Source organism: Nelumbo nucifera, chromosome 3 (assembly GCF_055504915.1).
Source record: "Nelumbo nucifera cultivar China Antique chromosome 3, China Antique-T2T, whole genome shotgun sequence".
Taxonomy (NCBI): Eukaryota; Viridiplantae; Streptophyta; class Magnoliopsida; order Proteales; family Nelumbonaceae; genus Nelumbo; species Nelumbo nucifera.
Genome location: NC_142651.1, coordinates 55,146,121 through 55,166,398, shown reverse-complemented (window position 1 = coordinate 55,166,398; position 20,278 = coordinate 55,146,121). Strand labels below are relative to the sequence as shown.

Sequence of the window (20,278 nt, the reverse complement as noted above, 5' to 3'; positions counted from 1 at the left end):
TCCGAGAAGGAGTCAGCCCGAGTTTACTCTGAACTGAACAAGAGTACATCACAGAGAGGTAAACAATTGGGTACAGGAAGAGGTCTTTGTGCACACCAAGTGACGGGGATGAATTTCCTCCAATCCGAGGAGATAGAGAGATCCAAATTCTCTGAACAGGGAGTGACAACCAATCTTCCTCATTTGAATACCCCTCTCCACCCTCAGTTGACCCCAGGTATTTCTGTTAACTCTGTCAATTCAGTTTTTGCTACTGATGAGTTCTCTGTGTCCCTTGTTCCAGATTCCTTTCTCAACCAAGTGTCCAAGGCCCATGGTCAGAAAGCCACAGTGGGGGAACAAGGGGATAAGGAAGGAGAGGAAGTGGTGGAGAAAACTTGTAGGGAGATAAAGATTTGGGAAATCATTGAGGGTCTAATGGGTGAAGTGGAAAGGAAGGAAATGCAGAGGAGGTTTACAGAAAGGATAGAAAGGACAAATGATGGAGGAAATAAGGAAAGGAGTGAGAAGAGAGGAACTTTAGATAAGGAGGAAACTAGCAAGGAAGAATCAGTTGCAGAATTTGTGCAAAAGCTGGGGTGTAAACTGAAGAATCCAAATGATCTAAAAGTTATCTGCATAAAAAAGAGGATAGTAAGGTAAAGAAAAGAAAGTTGAGTGAAATAGAGAGATTGAAAAGAGATATTGAAGGGGACAAGAAGTTTGAGGTGAGAGGGGATAGAAAGAAAGGGGTTAAGTAGAGGGTGGAGGAATAGGGGTTGAGCTTGAGAAGTTAAAATGAGAATTCTAAGTTGGAATGTGAGGAGCTTGGGCAGTGTTAGGAAGAGAGCAACAATTAAAGAGGTGATTAAGAAGTTTAACCCGGATGTGGTAATGATCCAGGAGTCTAAAAGAATGGATTTTGATTGCAGATGGGCAAGGAGTGTGTGGAGAGATAGGGGAATCAAGTGGGTGGCCGCTCCATCTTGGGGATCCTCAGGCGGGATTGTAACACTGTGGAAAGAAGACATATTAATCGGCTTGGAGGAGCTAATAGGTGATTACTCTGTTTCCGTGAAGTTCAGACAGGTGGAAGATAGGTACGAATGGGTACTAACAAATGTTTATGGCCCCAATGACTAAAGGCAGAGGAAGAAATTGTGGGAGGAATTGAGTGATGTTAGGGGCCTCTAGGAGGGGATTTTAATGTAGTGCGGTTTATAGAGGAAACCAACAACCCCAGACAAAGAGTGACAACTAGCATGAGAAAGTTCAACCATTTTGTGGATACTTTCGAGCTTAAAGAAATTCCACTCCTAAATATAAACTTCACTTGGTCCAACCTTCAATCGAGGCCAGTATGCTCCAAGCTGGACAGATTCTTGTTTTCAACAGACTGGGAAGAACATTGGGGTAACCTAGTATCTAGGGCACTCCCAAGAATTACTTCAAACCATTGGCCTATAGTGATGTGTAAGGAGGAATTGAGAGGTGATGGACCCACTCCATTCAGGTTTGAAAATATGTGATGGACCCATCCGGGATTCAGTGAGAAGATCAAGGAGTGGTGGGAGCAATCTAATCCGGTAGTAGAGTGGGAGGGAATGAGGTTCCACAAGAAACTTCAATTTCTAAAATCACAATTAAAGGAGTGGAATAGGTTGGAGTTTGGGAGAATAGAGGAAAGGAAACAAGTCCTGCTAGAGCAGATTGAGGATTTGGATATGAAGGAAGAGAGGGGATCCTTTGGAGAGGAAGACAAAAAAATGAGATGGGAGTTGAGGAAGCAAATGGAGGATATTCTGATTAAGGAGGAAATAAGTTAGAGGCAAAAAATCTAGGTGTAAGTGGCTAAAGGAGGGAGATAGAAACACTAGATTTTTCCATTCAATGGCAAATGGGAGGAGAAAAAAGAATCTCATATCAAAATTGGAAGTAGAAGGAGAAGTATTCTAAGTGCAGAGAACAGAGAATGGTTGGAAAAGACGTTTGATCTGGAAGAGATAAAGGCAGCAGTATTCTCAATGGATAGGACAAACGCTCCATTGAGAATAGAGGGTGTGGTTGGAGGGTTTGGAGTGGTTGGAGGGTTTGGAGTGGCCGACTCTAAGTGCAGAGAATAGAGATTGGTTGGAAAAGACGTTTGATCTGAAAGAGATAAAGGCAGCAGTATTCTCAATGGATAGGACAAAAGCTCCAGGCCCAGATGGCTTCACAATGGCTTTCTATCAAGATTGTTGGGATATAGTGGAGAAGGATCTTAGGTCAGTCTTTGAGGAGTTTCACAGTAGGGGAATAATTAAAATGGGCCTGAACTCAACTTCCATTGCTTTGGTCCCAAAGAAGAAATAGGCATCACAACCTAAGGATTTCAGACCTATTAGTTTGGTGAATAGCTTGTATAAAATAATTGCAAAAGTGTTGTCCCTCAGGATAAAGAAGGTCCTCCCCTCTATTATTGCACCCAACCAAGCAGCATTTGTAGAGGGAAGACAGATCACTGATCAAATCCTCATTGCAAATGTTGGACTTGGAGAAGGCTTATGACTTAGTGGATTGATCTTTTTTAGTGGAGGTGTTAAGCTATGGCTTTGGAGAAAGGTGGTGTAACTGGATTTGGGGTTGTATTAGGACTTGTCACTATTCTATATTGGTGAATGGAACGGTGGTTGACTTTTTTCCTGCTTTGAGAGGTATAAGACAAGGAGATCCACTCTCCCCCTTTCTTTTTACCCTGATGGCTAATGTACTTGGGAGATTGATACATAGAGCAGACTCGAGGAATCTGATAAAAGGGTGGAGAGTTGGCAGGGAGGAGGTACCACTAACACATCTCCAGTTTGCAGATGACACAATTTTGTTTTGTGAGGGTGGGAATATAAGCTAGATTTGGAATTCAAAATTAGCAATACAACTTTTTGAGCAGATGTCTAACCTCAAGGTGAACTTTGATAAGAGTTGTGTGGTGAGGGTGAATGTGGAGGAGAGGGAGTTAAGGAAGTATGCAGGTGTGTTAGGTTATGCAATCTCATATTGGCCTTTGGCGTACTTGGGCCTCCCTTTAGGAGATAACCCTAAGAATAAAAGCTTTTGGACTCCAGTAGTGGAGAGATTTGAGAAGAGGCTTGCGTCCTAGAAGAGAAATTATCTTTCCTTAGGAGGGAGAGTCACTCTGATTAGGCCCACCCTAGCTAACTTACCTGTTTATTATTTGTCAGTGTTTAAGATCCCCACCAAGGTCTCCAACTTATTGGAAAAAATAATGAGGAATTTTCTATGGGAGCCGAGAAAGGAGAAGAGAGATCATAGGGTGAGATGGGAAGCGGTAATTAGATGTAAAAAACTAGGAGGTCTTGGGATTGGAAACATCAAGAAAAGGAATATGGCGTTGTTGGGAAAATGGTTGTGGAGGTTCACAATGGAAAAGGAAAAATTGTGGACAAAGATCGTGGCTAGCATATATGGGCTGGAAGACAACGGCTGGGATTCTGGAATTGTGGCAAGGGCTATAGCTGCTTCTCTGTGGAAATCCATCCATGATCTGCTTCCAGTTTTCTCCCCTTGGATCAGGTACGGTGTTAACTCTAGCAATCAAATAAAATTTTGGGAACATCTTTGGGTTGGGGTTTCACCTCTGAAGGACTAGTTTCCTTCCTTGTATGCTCTGTCAGATTTGAAAAATGAACCTATCTCTTCTTTTTTAGTTCCTTCAGACTCCACTTCTAGTTTTGGGTGGAACCTCAACCTGCGAAGGGCAATTAGGGATACAGACTTGGACAGCCTCTTACCTTTATTAGCCATCCTTGAGAATATCTTCCTTGATCCTAATAGGGAAGACACCAGAATTTGGATCCCTTCTACTTCAGGAACCTTCTCTTGTGCTTCATTTTTTGAAACCTTAACTCAATTACCTGTCCCTCCTGGTGTGTCCTTTCCGATTAAGGAAATTTGGAGCAAGCCCATTCCTCCTCGAGTTGGGTTTTTTTGTTGGGAAACTTTCCTGGAAAGAATAAATACAAATGATCTACTTCAGAAAAAGAGACCAAATTCTTGTTTACTTCCTAATAGATGCTCTCTCTGTAAAGATGATGGGGAATCCGATTACCACATTTTGGTCTCTTGTAAGGTTACTAAAACTGTTTGGGAGTGGGTACTCTCTCGTTTTGGGTGTACTTGGAACCCTCCTGAGAGTGTCCCAGGTTTGCTCTCCCCTTCGTTTTTCAGATGGCCTAAGAAGCGAGGAAAGATGATGTGGAGGAGTATTAGGGCAGCCGTGTGTTGGTCACTATGGGAGGAAAGAAACTTTCGAATATTTTCAGAAAAGGAAAGATCCCTGGAAGAACTATTAGGCCTAATACTTTTAAGGGCTGCCCACTGGCTAAAAACTATGGAAATGTTCTCAAACTTTCCTATAGCTGACCTATTAAGAAATTGGAAAGAGATAGCAACCTCTACTCTGTGTAAGAGGACTCTTAGTCCCTTGTGGTCCCCTCCTCCCTCCAGATTTATAAAAGTGAATTTTGATGGCAGTAGCATAAGGAATCCAAGGCCCTCTGGGATTGGGAGAGTTTTCAGGAATGAGGAAGGGATTGTTATTGCTCTGTTCTCAGGCCCTATTGGAGAAGGAGACTCTATTAGGGCTGAGATCCTTGCAGCTTTGGAAGGGGTTCAAAGAGCAAGGGAACTAAATATCAGTCGGCTGATTTTGGAAGCTGATTCAAAGGTGGTGATTAGCTGGTTGAAGAAAGAGGACAGTGGCTTGTGGAGTTACACTAATGAAAAGAAAAAAATCTTATGGCTATGTAAGGGCATTGAGATACAATACAGCTGGGTGAAAAGGACTGCTAATTCTTTTGCAGATGGGTTGGCCAAGCAAGGGGTGAATAGGGAAGCTATTTTTTGGGCTAATTTTTAATCTTCTTTCATTGTAATTTACTGATGGGGAGATAAGACTCTTTATCTCCCCCTTATTATACCTAAAGTTTCATAAATCTTAATAAAGTTTCTGTTATTGATCCAAAAAAAAAGAAGAAGAAGAAGGGGGCAGGCGGGCGAAACCCCTGTTTTCAGTGTAAAAAGTGAAGAAACACAATTAAAAAAAAAGATTGGGCGGAGCCCCTGTTTTTCTGTGAAGAAGAAGAAGAAGGGGGCGAGAGAAACCCCTATTTGGTATAAAAAGTGAAGAGACAATAAGACAATGAAAAAAAAGATCTGCAATTCTAGGCACCCTCTCTCTCTATTTCCTTCCTCTGTCTCTTTCCCTCTCTCTTTCCTTCCACCGCCACCTCTCTCTTCACTTCAGTCAGATCTCAATCTCTTTCCCTCTCCGCTCCTCTCTCCCTCGATAATATCCCTTCCACTGCCACCTCTCTCTTCAGTCAATTGTTAGTCGACGTCAGAGATACACACAGAGATAGAGATAGATAGACAAAGAGGGAGATATAGCGAGAGCATTTCTTTTCGAGTTGTCCATCGAACTCAACTCGGCCTCTGTCCTTTATCCATCGGGCTCTATCCAACGGATCATCGAGCTCAAGCAATATGCCTTTGTTCATCGGTCAAACGGATCTGGCAACCTAGTTGTCCATCGGGTTCAACTCGGCCTCTGTCCTTTGTCCATCGGGCTCAGGCAACCTGCCCTTGTTCGTTGGACATCGGACTCTGCCTTTGTCTTTGTCCAACCTAACAACATGGCTCCAGGTTTTATCCAACGGGCTTTGTCCAGATGACCAACCTTACGCATGAAGCTCGCACATTTTTCACCTCCAATGGCTTTCACCAATCGGGTCATTTACACACATGTAGATGCTTTTTCCCATCTCCACAAGCGGCCACGTCTCCTCTCCTTATGCCCCCTTGTGCTTTAAGTGTATATATATGATTTTGCTAGCATGTTCTTCTGCCAAGAAGAGCAACACCTAATTTCATACCCACCTCTACTTCTTTGCCAACCAATTTGTTTAGATCCCCTTCAAGTTCCACCCAAAATGCCCCTCTATTTCATACCCACCTCTCCTTATGCCCCCTTGTGCTTTAAGTGTATATATATGATTTTGCTAGCATGTTCTTCTGCCAAGAAGTGCAACACCTAATTTCATACCCACCTCTACTTCTTTGCCAACCAATTTGTTTAGATCCCCTTCAAGTTCCACCCAAAATGCCCCTCTATTTCTTTTCCCCATTGGACTATACACATTTGATTCCAACAGTCTACCCTTTGTTTCCAAATGATCCAGCACTACTAACACCAAATGTAAACCCTTAAAAACTCACATTTTTTACCAAACTTTAGAATCCCAAATCACTAACAAATCCCTAGAAAGACCATCCGCCTCACACTTAACCCATCCACAATTATGTGTGTCCGGATTTCCTACTATCCCCATTCTGCTGCCCTTCCTACTAACTCAATGACTTCGTGACAGTTCCATCTTCGTGTGACCACATTATTATGTGCAATAATTTCCACGTGAGACATCTCCCCCTCCCCCTTCTAGCGCTCAACACCTGGAGAAGAAGAAGTTCTTGCTTTTGTTGGATGACTAATGGGAGGAAGTTGATTTGACAAAAGTTGGAGTCCCTGACCCAAGCACGAAGAATGGGTGTAAGATAGTATTGATGAAAGTTTGTAACCAGATGGGCATAGATGAGAAGATCAAGGTTGAAACTTTATCGAAAGATGTAGCATGGGAGCTGTTTCATCAAAAGGTAGGAGCTGATGTTTTGACTGATTCTGAAATAGAAAAAGTAGCTCGCAAGGTGGTTAAGGAATGCCATGGTTTGCCACTCGTGATTCTTGTCATCGGAGGGTCCTTGAAGAATGCGTTTGATGTTGGTGACTGGGAGTTCACCCAGGCGGAGTTAGCTTTGAATGGCACTGTTGCAGATATGGAAGAATCGCTGTGCAAGATTTTGAACTGGTAAATCTCCAAGTCCTAAACCTGTCGAACACTAAAATTGAAGAGCTGCCATCGCTTTTCTCCCATCACGAAGTTTCCACTTTTTCAACCTGGTAAGCCTTCGAAGATTATATCTACACCTGACTGGCATAAGGTCTCTACCATCCCAGATAGGACTTCTCAAGGAACTTGAAGTGCTTCATGTTGGTGAATTGATGGACGATTTGCCTACTGAGATTGGGCAGCTGAGTCCTCTTAGGAGTCTGAGTGTGTCATTCGGTCTTCCCAAAGGTGAAGAGACGGCATCGACCCCCAGCTGTTGGGGAATCTATAAAGCCCTCTCGCCTATGATCTTGTTACCTACAAAGCCCAAAGGTCAAAGGATGACTCCCAGTGGCTTGTTATCAAATCTGTCTGGGCTGGAACACTTGATAATACATATGCAGGAAGTAGGAAGAGGGATTAATGGACCTCAGATGAATAAGAGCTGTGGCCAAGGAGCTGACCAGCTTCAAAAAAGTTTAAAAACTCTAGCATTTAACTTCCCGGATATGAAATCTTTCAAGCATTTCGTCGAACGGAATCCTGTGTGAAGGGATAACTGTGGTGAGCACTAGAAGGGGGGAGGAGGAGATGTCTCGTGTGGAAATTGTTGTACGTAATAATGTGATCACACGAAGATGGGACAACTGTCATCAAGTCATTGAGTTAGTAGGAAGGGCAGCAAAATGGGGTTAGTAGGAAATCCGGGCTGCAACTATGTGACCCCCATAACTCTAAAATGTAAGCCACCTCTATTTTTTCCCACTTTTGTTTTATAAGAGTAAAAGATCCACCCTATTCTCCCTCACCAAATTTCTCACAACTTCTCCTAAAGTCCCCCAACCCCCTCATATTCCAAGAAAAAGCCCTCAACATAGTATTTATCCTGAAGTCCCATGGTAATATATGACTCTCTCAGTCTCTCTCTCTCTCCTCTTTTCCCATATATTCTTTCTCCATTCTTGTAATCTATTATTCATACTAATACATAAACTAGTTTCTACCGTATTTTCTTTATCATGCTTATTGCCTGAATCCTGTTTTTTTATCTGGAAAATCTAATACAAGTTGTTTATTTACTGTTCAGTACAATAGAATGCACATTCCTTGATGAGCCAGTATCCTACCACCCCCACATACACATCAGTAAATTACTTCCTTTCAACAAAGTGTATAGTTAGCCCACAACAGAGACTGTCTGCTAGCTCCTTCCTGAGCAATGGAGTCAACTATGGAGCTTGTAGACCTAGGCAGCCAACTTAGCTTGGCCTGTAAGACCACGACCATAGATTTAATTTCTCTAATCCGGTTCCCAAGCCTCCATGGACCCTCCACAAGGCCTTGAAGCCATGCAATATTACTTCCAGGGTTCCCTTCAATAATCAATTCCCTGAATTCCAAGGATTTTGCCAACCTTAGACCTGGAAGTAATGCCATCAGTTCTGCTCTGGTGGAGTAACCATAGCCAACAGGTCCAGAAAAAAAAAAAAAGCCTTTAAGATATAGCCATTATTCTTTTTTTTTTGGGGAGCAAAAGGTAAGTTGATGTATTCATTCGAATCATGTCACTCTGTCCAAGTATATCCATGTTCAGTGAGTCACTATACAGAAAGCATATGTCAATTACAGCCACCCTGCTAAAGTCAAAATAATTATGATGGGAAACATTGCTAAAATGATCCATGGCTGTCATCCAACAATGAAAGGTACCCATGATCTTCTTAATTAGCTCATCAAGTGAACAGCTTTAAGATATAGCCATTATGGTTTGTAAACATACTTCCAATGCCAGACAGCACTGGGTTTCCAAAGCTGCAGCCATCAAAATTCATTTTAATCTTGTCAAGTTGTCATGTGGAGGACCTATCCAAGGAGAGACTTGAATATTCCACTGCATAGGGGTAGATGCCACCATTTCCCATCCTTTAAGAATGTTACCAGTTGAAAACATTGATGATTCTTGTCTTATTATTGCCAGAATTATGTTTCTAATCATATAAAAAAAACAATCACATTTGTACTTTTTTTATGTTTTAATTGTCAATCACATTTCTTCTTCTAACCCTAGTTTTCTACTATGGAAAATGACCAATTATCACCTATCAACATATATAGCCTGCCATTCTGTGCTTTAACCCTTCAGCCAGCATATCCCCTGTTCCCCACAATCCCATCCCTTTCCTTAAGCCATTTCTTGACAGTGCATACATCCTGCATAGGGGTAGATTCCATCAATCCATTAAACCCTCATTTGTTTATCCTGAAAGTCCACTGCTAATCCTACATCAGACTTGTATTCTAGTATTACTTGGCCAATATTCATATATTGGCTACTGCTATCAAAACTTCAAAAGCACAAGAACACCAACAAACTTCATTTCAGTAAACAATTAATGATAAGCAAAAAATGAGGATGCATCCTGGTCAGTTCTGTCCTATGTAAAGAATCATATGGTATACCTCTGCCACCTTCTCTGTCTCCTCAATAAGAGCAGTCCAAGCATTGAAGTCTAAAGAATTTGTTCTAACAATGCTCCACAACCGTTCTTCTTCAGTAGAAAGTGCTGACAATGAGATATCAGAAACAAAAAGATCAAAAAGACATGATAATGGTTTGCAAGTTAAACCTTCAATAGAATTATTGTGAATGCTATGCAACATTATGGAACAAATAAACAGACAGTTGAGAATAAAGAGATTTTCAGCAGTCAAATATAAATGATGGAAATAGAATAGAAGATTATTTCAAGATAATAATAGACTCTCTAATAACTAATAATCATGGTGTAAAGAGATTCTAAGAGTTATTTGAGATCATAGTTGTCAAGGTGACAAGGTACCCTAGGCTTGCCTCGCCTAATTACCAAGCCGTTTTGTACTTTCTATTATAAAATACTTTTTTATTATTTATCTTTTGAGATTATAATTATAAAATATACATTATTAAAAATATATGCATTTTGTGTGTTTAAATACTAATTTCTTTTTATTATTTTCTTATTTGTTAGGGTTTAATCAACACAAGCATTGCTAAATGCTGTATTGAACCCTCAAAGACATCAAAACCTGAACCAATAAGTAAGATAGAACTTAAATTTTTGTCTAATCAACACATTGTCTTCTTCCATATCTTATTTTCTTCTACTTTTTCTTTTCTTCTTTTCCTATAACAGAAATAAGGGTTCAGCCCCTATATTTTTTCAATTTTCTTTTCTTTCTTCTTTTTCTTCTCATGAATATGTTGATTTTCTATACTTTAACATGAACTTTATACTTTTCTTATGAAAATTATGAATAATTGTTAAGGAAATATGATTATGTAGGGAACTACCCTAGGATCTATGTTTTTTACTTAAAAAATCCATCACCTAGGTGATTAGGTGACAAGGCGCCCCCTGTCACCTAGCCTCGCCTTGGCACCTTGAAAACTATGTTAGAGATCTTATAAGGTAAATTTTTATTGTTTTATTAGTTATAAGTAATAGTTTATTTTATTTCATGGCTTCTTTTGTACAAACATAACATTTTTCCTTTGCACCTTTTATTAGTAAGAGTCCTACTAACTTAGGATTTGGTGATGGACTTTGTTGGGTGAATGAGGGATGTGGGTGATTAGAGATGAAAATAGATGGAAAAGCAAGAAGAGTTCTTGTTGTGCACCAAAGAATGAGTAAGAAATTAAAAGCAAGGTGTAAACCAGCTGGTTGGTAAGGTCTCCTGCTGGTCATAGCGGAGACTTGGGATTGCATCCTACCTGCACCTGGGTTGGGGGATTATGGGTTGGGGGATGGGCTACCCCCCGTTGTGTAGCCCTTCAAAAGAAATCGGGGGGGGGGGGGGGGAAAAGAGTAAGACATTAGGAGAGAGGTGAACTCTTGCTGTTAGGATAAACAGCAAATAGACAGATCGCCTTAAAGAAGAAATAAGAGAGAGGAGAGAAAAAAAAAAAAAGAGAGAGAAATTTTTCTAACAACCAGAATTCAAACCATCTTTGTTTTCTTTGTTTTATCAAATCAACTCTCCTTGAACTCCAATTACAATGACTCTATTTATAGACTCAACTTACTAACTCGGATGTCCCATTTCAGACTCTAATTTGGACTAGGAAATTGACCCAAAACAACTTCTAATTGCCTTAGAACTAAGATAAATCAATAGATGACTAAAAAAGACTCTCCAATGAGGACCCTAATTGCAAAGACAACTCTAATAACATTTACCTAATCCCACTAAAACTAAATTAAGTTAAAAAATCAGAAATTACTAAAAATAGTAAACCATGAGTTTACTAAAAATAATAATTACGAGAATTACCATAAATAGCACATCCGAGAATTACTATAAATAATAATTTTGAAACAGTAACAAACCAAAATATTTATAAAAATCCCTATAACCCAAAAATTCTGAAATTGGTACGGGAATTGAAAAACCGCCAACACTTGCCCATAATCGCCATAAAGTTCATTTCTAATTATTAGATAGCAATATAGCATAAAGATCATTAATCCTGGATGGGGCACCATGAAGACAACTTCTATTAATTGCCCATATGCCCCATAATTAACTTTCTTAGTAGGGTAATCCCATCATGAATCCATAAATGCTCAAGTTGTAGCCATTCTAGACAAAATCATGGTGTCAACCTGGGAAAAGAAATTAGGTTTAGAAGTTTATGAAGCATTGTGTGAAGAAACAGAAAAAAAGCAAATAACAAATAGAGTTTCCCTTGATCGCTTTCCAAACTTTATGGCACACAGAATGCAAGGCCACCAATAAACAGTTATACTAAACTTCCACATATAACATGCTAGAAGTAACAAGCACAATGAAATTTTTTTTTCTTTTTTGGAAAGAACCACGACAGTGAATATTGAGAGAACCACATTAGTGAACTAGGTCTACATGACAATTACAAATAAATACCTATCTTTAAAATGAAATATATTCTAACCTTCAAGAAGTCAAAACATATACAATAACTTGTTACTTTACAGCCAAACATATCAGACCTGCAGCCATGGTTGCAATTTTAACCATATAGAAAATATAACTGCAGAAAGTTTAATCCGTGCAAATACACCGCCGTCACCCCAAAAACTTTGCAACCAATGCTTTAATAACTATCGATCAGAGAATTACAAAAAACCAATGCTTCAAAAACATGGAGGCATGACGCAATGCAACAAGACCTTTAGATGTGAGGACTAAGCCTCCTGTGTCATCTATTTTTAAGAAAAGCATCAAAGTAGAAGAGGATTATGTTTCTATGCAGGAAAAGCATAAAAATGGTTGTAGGAAAAGCATAAACAAAGTGATTGTGGATATTACTTTAAACATGTATAAACACAAGGAAGGCATATAAAAATGTTAAACAAATAAATAACATCAAAATATGACTTTAAACATGCAAGTTTAGGTATAAGCATGAAGCAAATAAATACATATAGAAACACACTTAAGACATCTCAAGGTGTCAGCACCAATGGATGAGCTTCATGACTTCTGCATGAGCCCAAGGTTGACACTGGAGGTATTTCCCCTAAAGCTCACCAAGGTGAGCTTCCAAAGCATTGCTGATTTTAAAGATACTACTCCTAACAAGTCAGATGCAATTCTTAAAAATCTTCCCATGGCACATCCATCTAATGCCAATCCTTTTGTCAGTTAGTATGCAATATCTAATTTTTTTATCACAAAGATATTTAGAAATCTTATAATATACCAGAATCCTCCTTGAACTGTTGATCAGAAGCAGCTCCACCAAACTCATTTGAAACATTCCCATTTTCACCAGTTCCAGCAGAAGCATGATATCCTGCACCAGTAGCACCATTGATATTTACAGAGGAACCCATAGGAACAGCTTGATTTGATTTTTCTTCTGCACTTTCCTGGATGACAAGATTCTTGGTAGTATCAGGGACTTCAACAGCTCCATAAGCTACTGAGACAGAAGTACCTTGAATAACAGAACCAGTATCTTTGTTGTTTGGATTTTCATGACCTGAACCAGAACCATCTGGCTCAGGATTAGCCGTATCTGTTGGAATGACAGGAGTAGTTGAATCGGCAGCACCCCCAGTGGCAAAAGCACCACCATCAGAAATGGCATTTGAACCAGAGCCAGTGTAGTCAGTCGAAGCATAGCTTGGGTAATCCATTGTAGCTGGGATTTGGGCAACAATAGTTTCATAACCCATTTTAAGTCAGTAAACGTGTCCCTTGAATGTACAAGCTGCCAGGTTATAAACAAAAACACAACACTCAATACTATCAAAACGAATAAATGCTAAAGCTAATGATATAACGATCAGAAGTTTCAGTGTCCTCTCTACAAAATTTATAACTTGATCTGCAAAGCCCTCCAAATCATAACCCCGAGAGTCAATCTAAGTGACATTAAGTGTTAATTCTATCCAACTGTCTTTTAACCCCCAAAATAACAAAGCGAATACAGAACAGATTATTATCATAACAATGGTTACAACTCTAATTGAACCATTCGGTAACGGTACATTAGGAGGCTCCTAGGGTAGACGACTAGGGGCCCAACTACCAGACAAAGAAAACAAGTAGCCACATCGTACTAAAATTTCAAAAATGGATTACAGAAGATGTAATTTCTCTATGAAAAAATATCTACTCAGACCCAACTGGAGTAAAATAATAAAACGCCTGATCCTTCACCGTATGGACTAATAGAATTTCAAAGAAGTAACTGATAAAATGATAGAGCTTCACCCAAAACCCTATGATATCAAATTAAGAGGGGAAAAAGGAATAACTAGGACTACGGAAACAAAACCCTGGTCTAAACTATCGGGAAAAGCAAGAAAAAACCTAGAAACAGCAGCTTGAACTGAAAAACGAGAACTGCAATTCCTTCCAGTGAATTTAAGTAACGAAACAAAAAAAAGGGGAGAGAATGAAAGTAAGAGTGCCATTGATGAATCCTCACCTTTTTCTTGTGCGTCAAAGCGAGAGAGAAGAGCCGAAGTGGCGAACAGTGGAGGACGAGACGTTAACAATTTTGGCTCCTCGCAACGATGGTTTTGATTTGAGAAACTCTCGCCTTTTTGCAGCTTTAGGCCGCGCGGTTCGTCGTTACTTATTTTTGGGTAAATTACATAGACCCCCCTGTACTATGGGGTCTGTGACAAAGACCCCTTACATTGTCTTGAGACAAAGACCCTGTACTATGGCCGTGAGTAGACCTGTTCATGGGCCGGGTGGCCCGACGGACCGACCCAGCCCCCGTACGGACTTGAACAGGTGTATGGGCCCGTGGGCTTAACCTCAGGCCAAAAATCTCAACCCGCAATAAATTTGAGCCGAACTCGGGATTTGCTAAAATAGCCCAACCCGAATCCGGCCCGACCTGACCTATAATTAAACCTAAAAACCCTAGTCGAATACCCCTCTTTTTTTCACCTCTTTCCCTTATTTTTCCAGCCGAACCCTTCTTCTCCACATCATCTTTCCCTTCTTTATATTCTTTTTTTAATGTAAATAAATTTTAAATTTATATTCTTTTTTAATATAAATAAATTCTTATTTATATTAATTATTGAATAGGGCAAAATTCTAATTTTTTTTATTAGGTCGGGCTTCGGGCTTTTTATCAAGGCCGGGCTCGGGCCCAAGTAGTAGGCTCGTTGGTCGGGCCGGGCTCGAACTCGGGCCTAACATATTTCCTTTGGTGAAGAGTAAAAGCCCGAGCCCGGCCCAGCCCGGCCCATGAATAGATCTAGCCGTGAGACAAGACCCCCTTCCGTTAATTATCCATCAAAAAAGATTTTAATTCTGCCGTTGCCACAAATTTTAATTTCCACACTGCCCCTGTGATAACTATTCGTACATTGTTTTGTGACAAAGACCCCTATACTATGGCCATGAGACAAGACCCCCTTCCGTTAGTCATCCATCCAAAAAGATTTTAATTCTGTCGTTGCAACAAATTTTAATTTCCACACTGCCCCTGTGATAACTATTCTAACAATTTTACCCCTCTTCATTTTTATACGTTGCCTTAACCTTTCTTTATTTCTCCCGTGTAAACAAGTTTCAGTGGCAAGAGATTTCTCCCTTGCGATCAGATTTCAGTGGCAAGGGGTTTCTCAGTGATTACCTGGGCAGAGGACAGGCGAAGGTGGGTTTATCCTTGACGCAACATTTCATACAGGAACTTGTCCTACTTCGGTGAGTGATCATTTACCTGGTAGGGTTTATTAGTTTTTCACTTAATCTATTAGGATAGATGCGACCTCCAATATTCACTGTGTTTATGTTAATGAACTAAATACATTGGTATTGACATAAATATTAGATGTGGTAACCATTTAGTGATTCATAGTGTTATGGTTTAATCCCTTTTTTGTGTTTTCAATTTTTTGTAAATTAGTCTTCTTGGAAGGAATTTAATGTCCATGAAGGAGCACAAGTTATGTGCAATTGATTTTAGGCCGTGTAGGTACATAGTGGTCGCTCAGACCATTAGGGCACAGAAGATGTTGAATTAATACCACACAGATGCTTGTGATGAGTTCACAAATCATCGAACGTCTACGATGAGTTCATAACTCATCGCATGATTGCAACGAACTCATGCCTGAAATGAGTCGCAATAAACTTTGGCCTGGGTAAAATTGCGATGAGTTTTAAACATGCGTAGACTTGCGAGAAGTCTCAGACATGTGCGGACCCGCGATGAGTTTTGGATGCACACAAACCTACAATGAGTTAGAAGCCATAATAGGGTCATGACAAACGTGGAATTACTGTACAACCGGGAATAAATATTTGATACACACACATCTTTAAATTATGTGTGTGACGGGAAGCCCCGCGGGCCTAGTAAAGGCAAGCAATGCAAATAATGACATCATTCGCGCCATGTCTGTATAATCCTTAAGGGAAATTAAACCTTGTATTTGAAGAATCTCGTTGGACACATGACGAAACCCCAATAATGCTCCCTTAATAGTCAAACATAAAACAAATATCTCATTTCCTAACATGAAAAGTCTCCTTTTAAGTCCTTTTCCTTATAGCCTAGGCATTCTCTCTATAAAAAGGGGAATAACTCTTCCCCAAGGGAGATGAAGACATACAATCTCGACCTAGGGCTTCCCAGAAGAGGACCCTCCCTTCTCTCATATCTTCCTCTCTCTTCCCCGTCACTTTCTCTAGACTTTTGGAGACTCGACCACCCGTCAATAAGAGCACCACCTTATCAATAAGTTGATTAATGTTCATGAAGTTAACTGAACTTTATTGAAGTATGTTGTTCATGGAGGACGTTTTATTTTCTGTTTAATGAAGTGATTAATGTTAATCTTCGTGAAGTTTTATCCTTTAATGTTTAATCAAGATTAATGTTAAGGGAGTTCATTGTTCAGGAATTGTAAATTAATTCTCATCAAGTAAAATGAAGTTTACTGTTCATGAAAGAAATTCTTTAGATTAATATTGATAAAGTTTTATTTTCTATTTAATGAAGTTTTCTCCTTTAATTTTGAATGAAGATTAATGTTAAGGGAGCTCATTGTTCAATAACTGTAGATTAATTCTCATTAAATAAAATGAAAGAAATTCTTTAGATTAATCTTCATGAAGTTTTATTATACAAATGTGTGAACACTCAACATTCACTTTGCAATCACTAAGCAATCCGAGGTTTGAGACAAAGTTTTGTGATTGTCAGAAGAAGTGTGCCATTAGGGTTTCTGAGATAGATTTGAACCCACAAAAGTTGTTTTATACATGCCCTCGCAAAATTGTAAGTCTTATGATAAAGTCACTTTCTTTGCAACATGGCCATTATTCCTAGTTTTATTAAAAAGGTATTTCATGCTATGTAAGGAAAACAAACGAATGTCAAGCCTTGTGGTTTTTTCGAATGGGTCATTCCCATCAACCATTTAAAAGAAGTGACTTCAAAGATGTGCAATGATGATGTCCAAGCATGTTGTGTGAGGGAGTTGGAGAAGTTTCTAACTGAGTTGAACGACCAAGTGAAAATACTAGAGAGCAAGTATGATCGAATGTTAATTGGGATTGTGCGCCTCTTAAAAGTTGTTCTTTTAGGTTTCATTCTAATGTTTATGTTTAGGAAGTAAGGTATCATAAGAAAAGAGAGGAAACAATGGGTTTTTTGCATGTTTACATTTTGGGGAGGGCTAATCACTATACATCTGGAATTCTGACTTCTAACTTATGGATGGAACTTAAGACTTTTTTTAGTTATGATGGCAGATAAGTTACTATATTTGTTGTGTATTTTATATAATAATGTGAAGATAAGTTATATCTTGCCATTTCTAAACTTGTACTGATCATATCAAAACCTAGTAGTGGCTAACCAGTATCAATATGTGTTACTAAACAAGTTCCTAGTTTGGATTGTACTATGGCCGTTAACAATATATCATGGTCATTGTTATCTTGGAATTTTAAGTGCAGCCCTTCACGTACTTGAGAAATAAGTGGTGGCCATAATTGGCCCACAATCCTTTAGAGTAGCCCATATGATTTATATGATTGTGAATGGACTCCAAATGCCTCTTGTATCATTTGCTGCCACAGATTCGACTCTTTCTACCATTCAATTCCCTTTCATTGTGCGAACCACACAAAGTGGTTCTTACCAGATGGCTGCCATGGCTGATTTGATTGACTATTATGGATGGCAAGAGGTCATTGCCATTTTTGTAGATGATGATTATGAAAGGAATGGCATATATACTTTAGATTGGGTGATATTCCAACCTATATCGTATGTTCATGAAGATAAACAAAAAAAATGTCCAATTGACCCATAAGTTTTTCCACCATTCCATCATTCTAGCCCAATGAATATCAATGGCTACAACTTCATTCAAATTCAATTACCCTTGTCCAAAATTTGATGAACTCTATATGATGCTTCTTGCACCATTGGAGAAAAACTAATGTCATGGATGCATATAACTCACCATATAAATCTAACAAACATGATGTACTAACAAATTAGTACATCACCCCTAAGGAAGATACTAAAGTATAAAACAAATCAAAGGAACTGAATGACAAGCGGTTTGAATAACTTCCTTATTTAAGAAACTTCAAAAATAAAAACGCATATGCAAACATGTGATCCTATAAACATTAGATGAAAAACAAATCCAACAAGAACGTGTCCAAACTGTAACCATGTGATAGATAACAATGATGTATGGTCATTAACTTTCATGGGTTTTCTGATAATTAACATGGCTTCTTCTATGTTGACAATACTTTAGTTAGTGATCTTGGTGGTTATTTACTGAATGATTCCATCACATTTGCTAGGAAAATAGCTTAGAAGTTAGCAAAGGTTATTTATTATTAAACATTTGTTTATTTACTGTTATCTTCTGTTAAATTATAACCAAGACTATGATTATTTAATGTTAAACATTTGCTTATTTGTTGTTATTTTCTATTAAATTATAGCCAAAACTCTGATTATTTACTGTTAAACACCAAAGTCACAAGAAAACTTTATACTGTAAAACAAAGATTTAAACCTCCGAGTAATCAAAGCTACAAGAAAGCAATTGATAAACCAACTTTTGTAACTAATTGACCTTAAATTCCAAGAACATGATTAATCCAACAAGAAAACTTTATACAAGAAACAAAGATTCAAACCTCTGATTATTTACTGTTAAACATCTGATTTATTTACTGTTATTTTCTATTGAATTATAGTGTAAACCAATTGCAATAGAAATCAAAGTGTAAACACCTGATTATAAAAATATCCATAACTTCTGTTTAGGTTAGATTCCTCATATTCTGAAGTGCAAACATAGAAATAAAGAATACGACTCCTCAACTGTATTACACCTTATCAACTTAACCTAGTTTTAAGGGTTGTGTTTTTGTAATTTCTAAGTAAGATAAACTCTTTGATGGTGTTGCCTCACGAGATGATATCCTTGAAGCACATAGGCTTGCTATGAAAGCGGACCCAGAAAGTGCATTTGGTGGGACAGTGGCCTTCAAGGTACAAGTTGACTGTATTGCTACTCAACATATCATGACTCAATTTCTTATGCACATAAGACATTAAACAATAAGTACATTTAGTGGGACAGTGGCCTACGAAGTACTCAGTTGACTGTCATGTTATTGAGTTGCAGGTTGGTGTGGGTCCAAAAGTTTGGGGTTTTGTATTTGCTTGGCAACCCCTTAGGTAGTCCAAACCAAACCTGACATTATCCTAACTCAAGCCGGTCCCATTTAAACACATATCAGGTTTGACCTCCGTCTTAGTCTATGTTCCCAGGTCCTCAAATAACAATAGATAAGATAAAGTCAAGTCTAAAGCAAGTGTAAACCAAATTTTACCTTTAAAACAGATAAGACAATGTCAAGTCTAAATGCTCTGCATACTCAATTAATGCTTCATCAGCTGTTTGATCTTCAAAGGTAAGTGTCAGTGAGTTTAACTTATGAAAATAACTTGAATCGCAATACTAAAAAGGTCCATAATACGAATGATTTGTGTTTTAAATTGTACACTAACTTGCAAAGTCAGGTCTGGATGTTTCAACTATTGGATAAGCCCTTGTTAGGGGAGTAAGTTGGGTACCAAAGCCAAATCGCAAGGTAGCATGCCATTAAGTTAAGTACCTGAGTGTTCCCAATTGTTGATTGTGATGGTGTCATTGGAGCACTTAGCCCACTCTTGGCATGTATATATAGATATGGATGGTGGTATCAATGACCTTGTCCTACCCACAAAACCACTCCCTCTAGCACGAGTGGTGAAAGTCTGACTAACTTGTAAAAACAAATTTCACTATAATATTTAGCTACTAACTAGAAAATTGCAATGGATATATAATGACCTTGTACCTATGAACACACCCAATTTTTTGGTAAAGGTCCACCCCTACCACTACCCCACCCTGATGTGTTGGAACATGTTGTGGTAAAACATGCAAAGGAGCACGAGTGGAAAGGAGCATGAGTGGTGATTGTTTGACTAACCTATAAAAACAAATTTCACTATATTACTTAAATACTAACTAGCAAATTGCAATGAATATGTAACGACCTTGTACTAGTGAAGACACCCGATTCTGTGGTAGAGGCCTGATGAAGGATGATTTGACCCGACCTATGAAATGGCGGCACGTGGACGCCGACTCAGCGTAAGCGACAACTCAGCATTGTGTTCCGATATGGTTAAGTGATAGGCCCATAAAGCAGCCCGCTACGTGGTAGCGAGGTAAAGGAGGGGCTCGCCACAATGTGAGCTCCGAGTTCCCCGAGCTACCTCAAGGGATATTCCGAGGCAAACTTTAACTTGCAATCTAAGAAAGCCA

General features: G+C 38.9%; 1 protein-coding gene across 1 annotated transcript in view; it reads right to left on the bottom strand.

Moving 5' to 3' along the window:
- Positions 1-14,011, bottom strand: part of LOC104600970 (pre-mRNA-processing factor 39-1-like) — a 50,243-nt gene extending 36,232 nt beyond the window's left edge. The window contains exons 1-3 of the mRNA XM_010264147.3: positions 13,882-14,011; positions 12,646-13,089; positions 9,381-9,484 (exon numbers count right to left, since the gene is read on the bottom strand). Coding sequence (XP_010262449.1) covers positions 9,381-9,484; positions 12,646-13,084 — 543 coding nt within the window. The 5' untranslated portion in view covers positions 13,085-13,089; positions 13,882-14,011. The remainder of the gene's footprint in view (positions 1-9,380; positions 9,485-12,645; positions 13,090-13,881) is intronic.
- Positions 14,012-20,278: the final 6,267 nt, after the last annotated feature.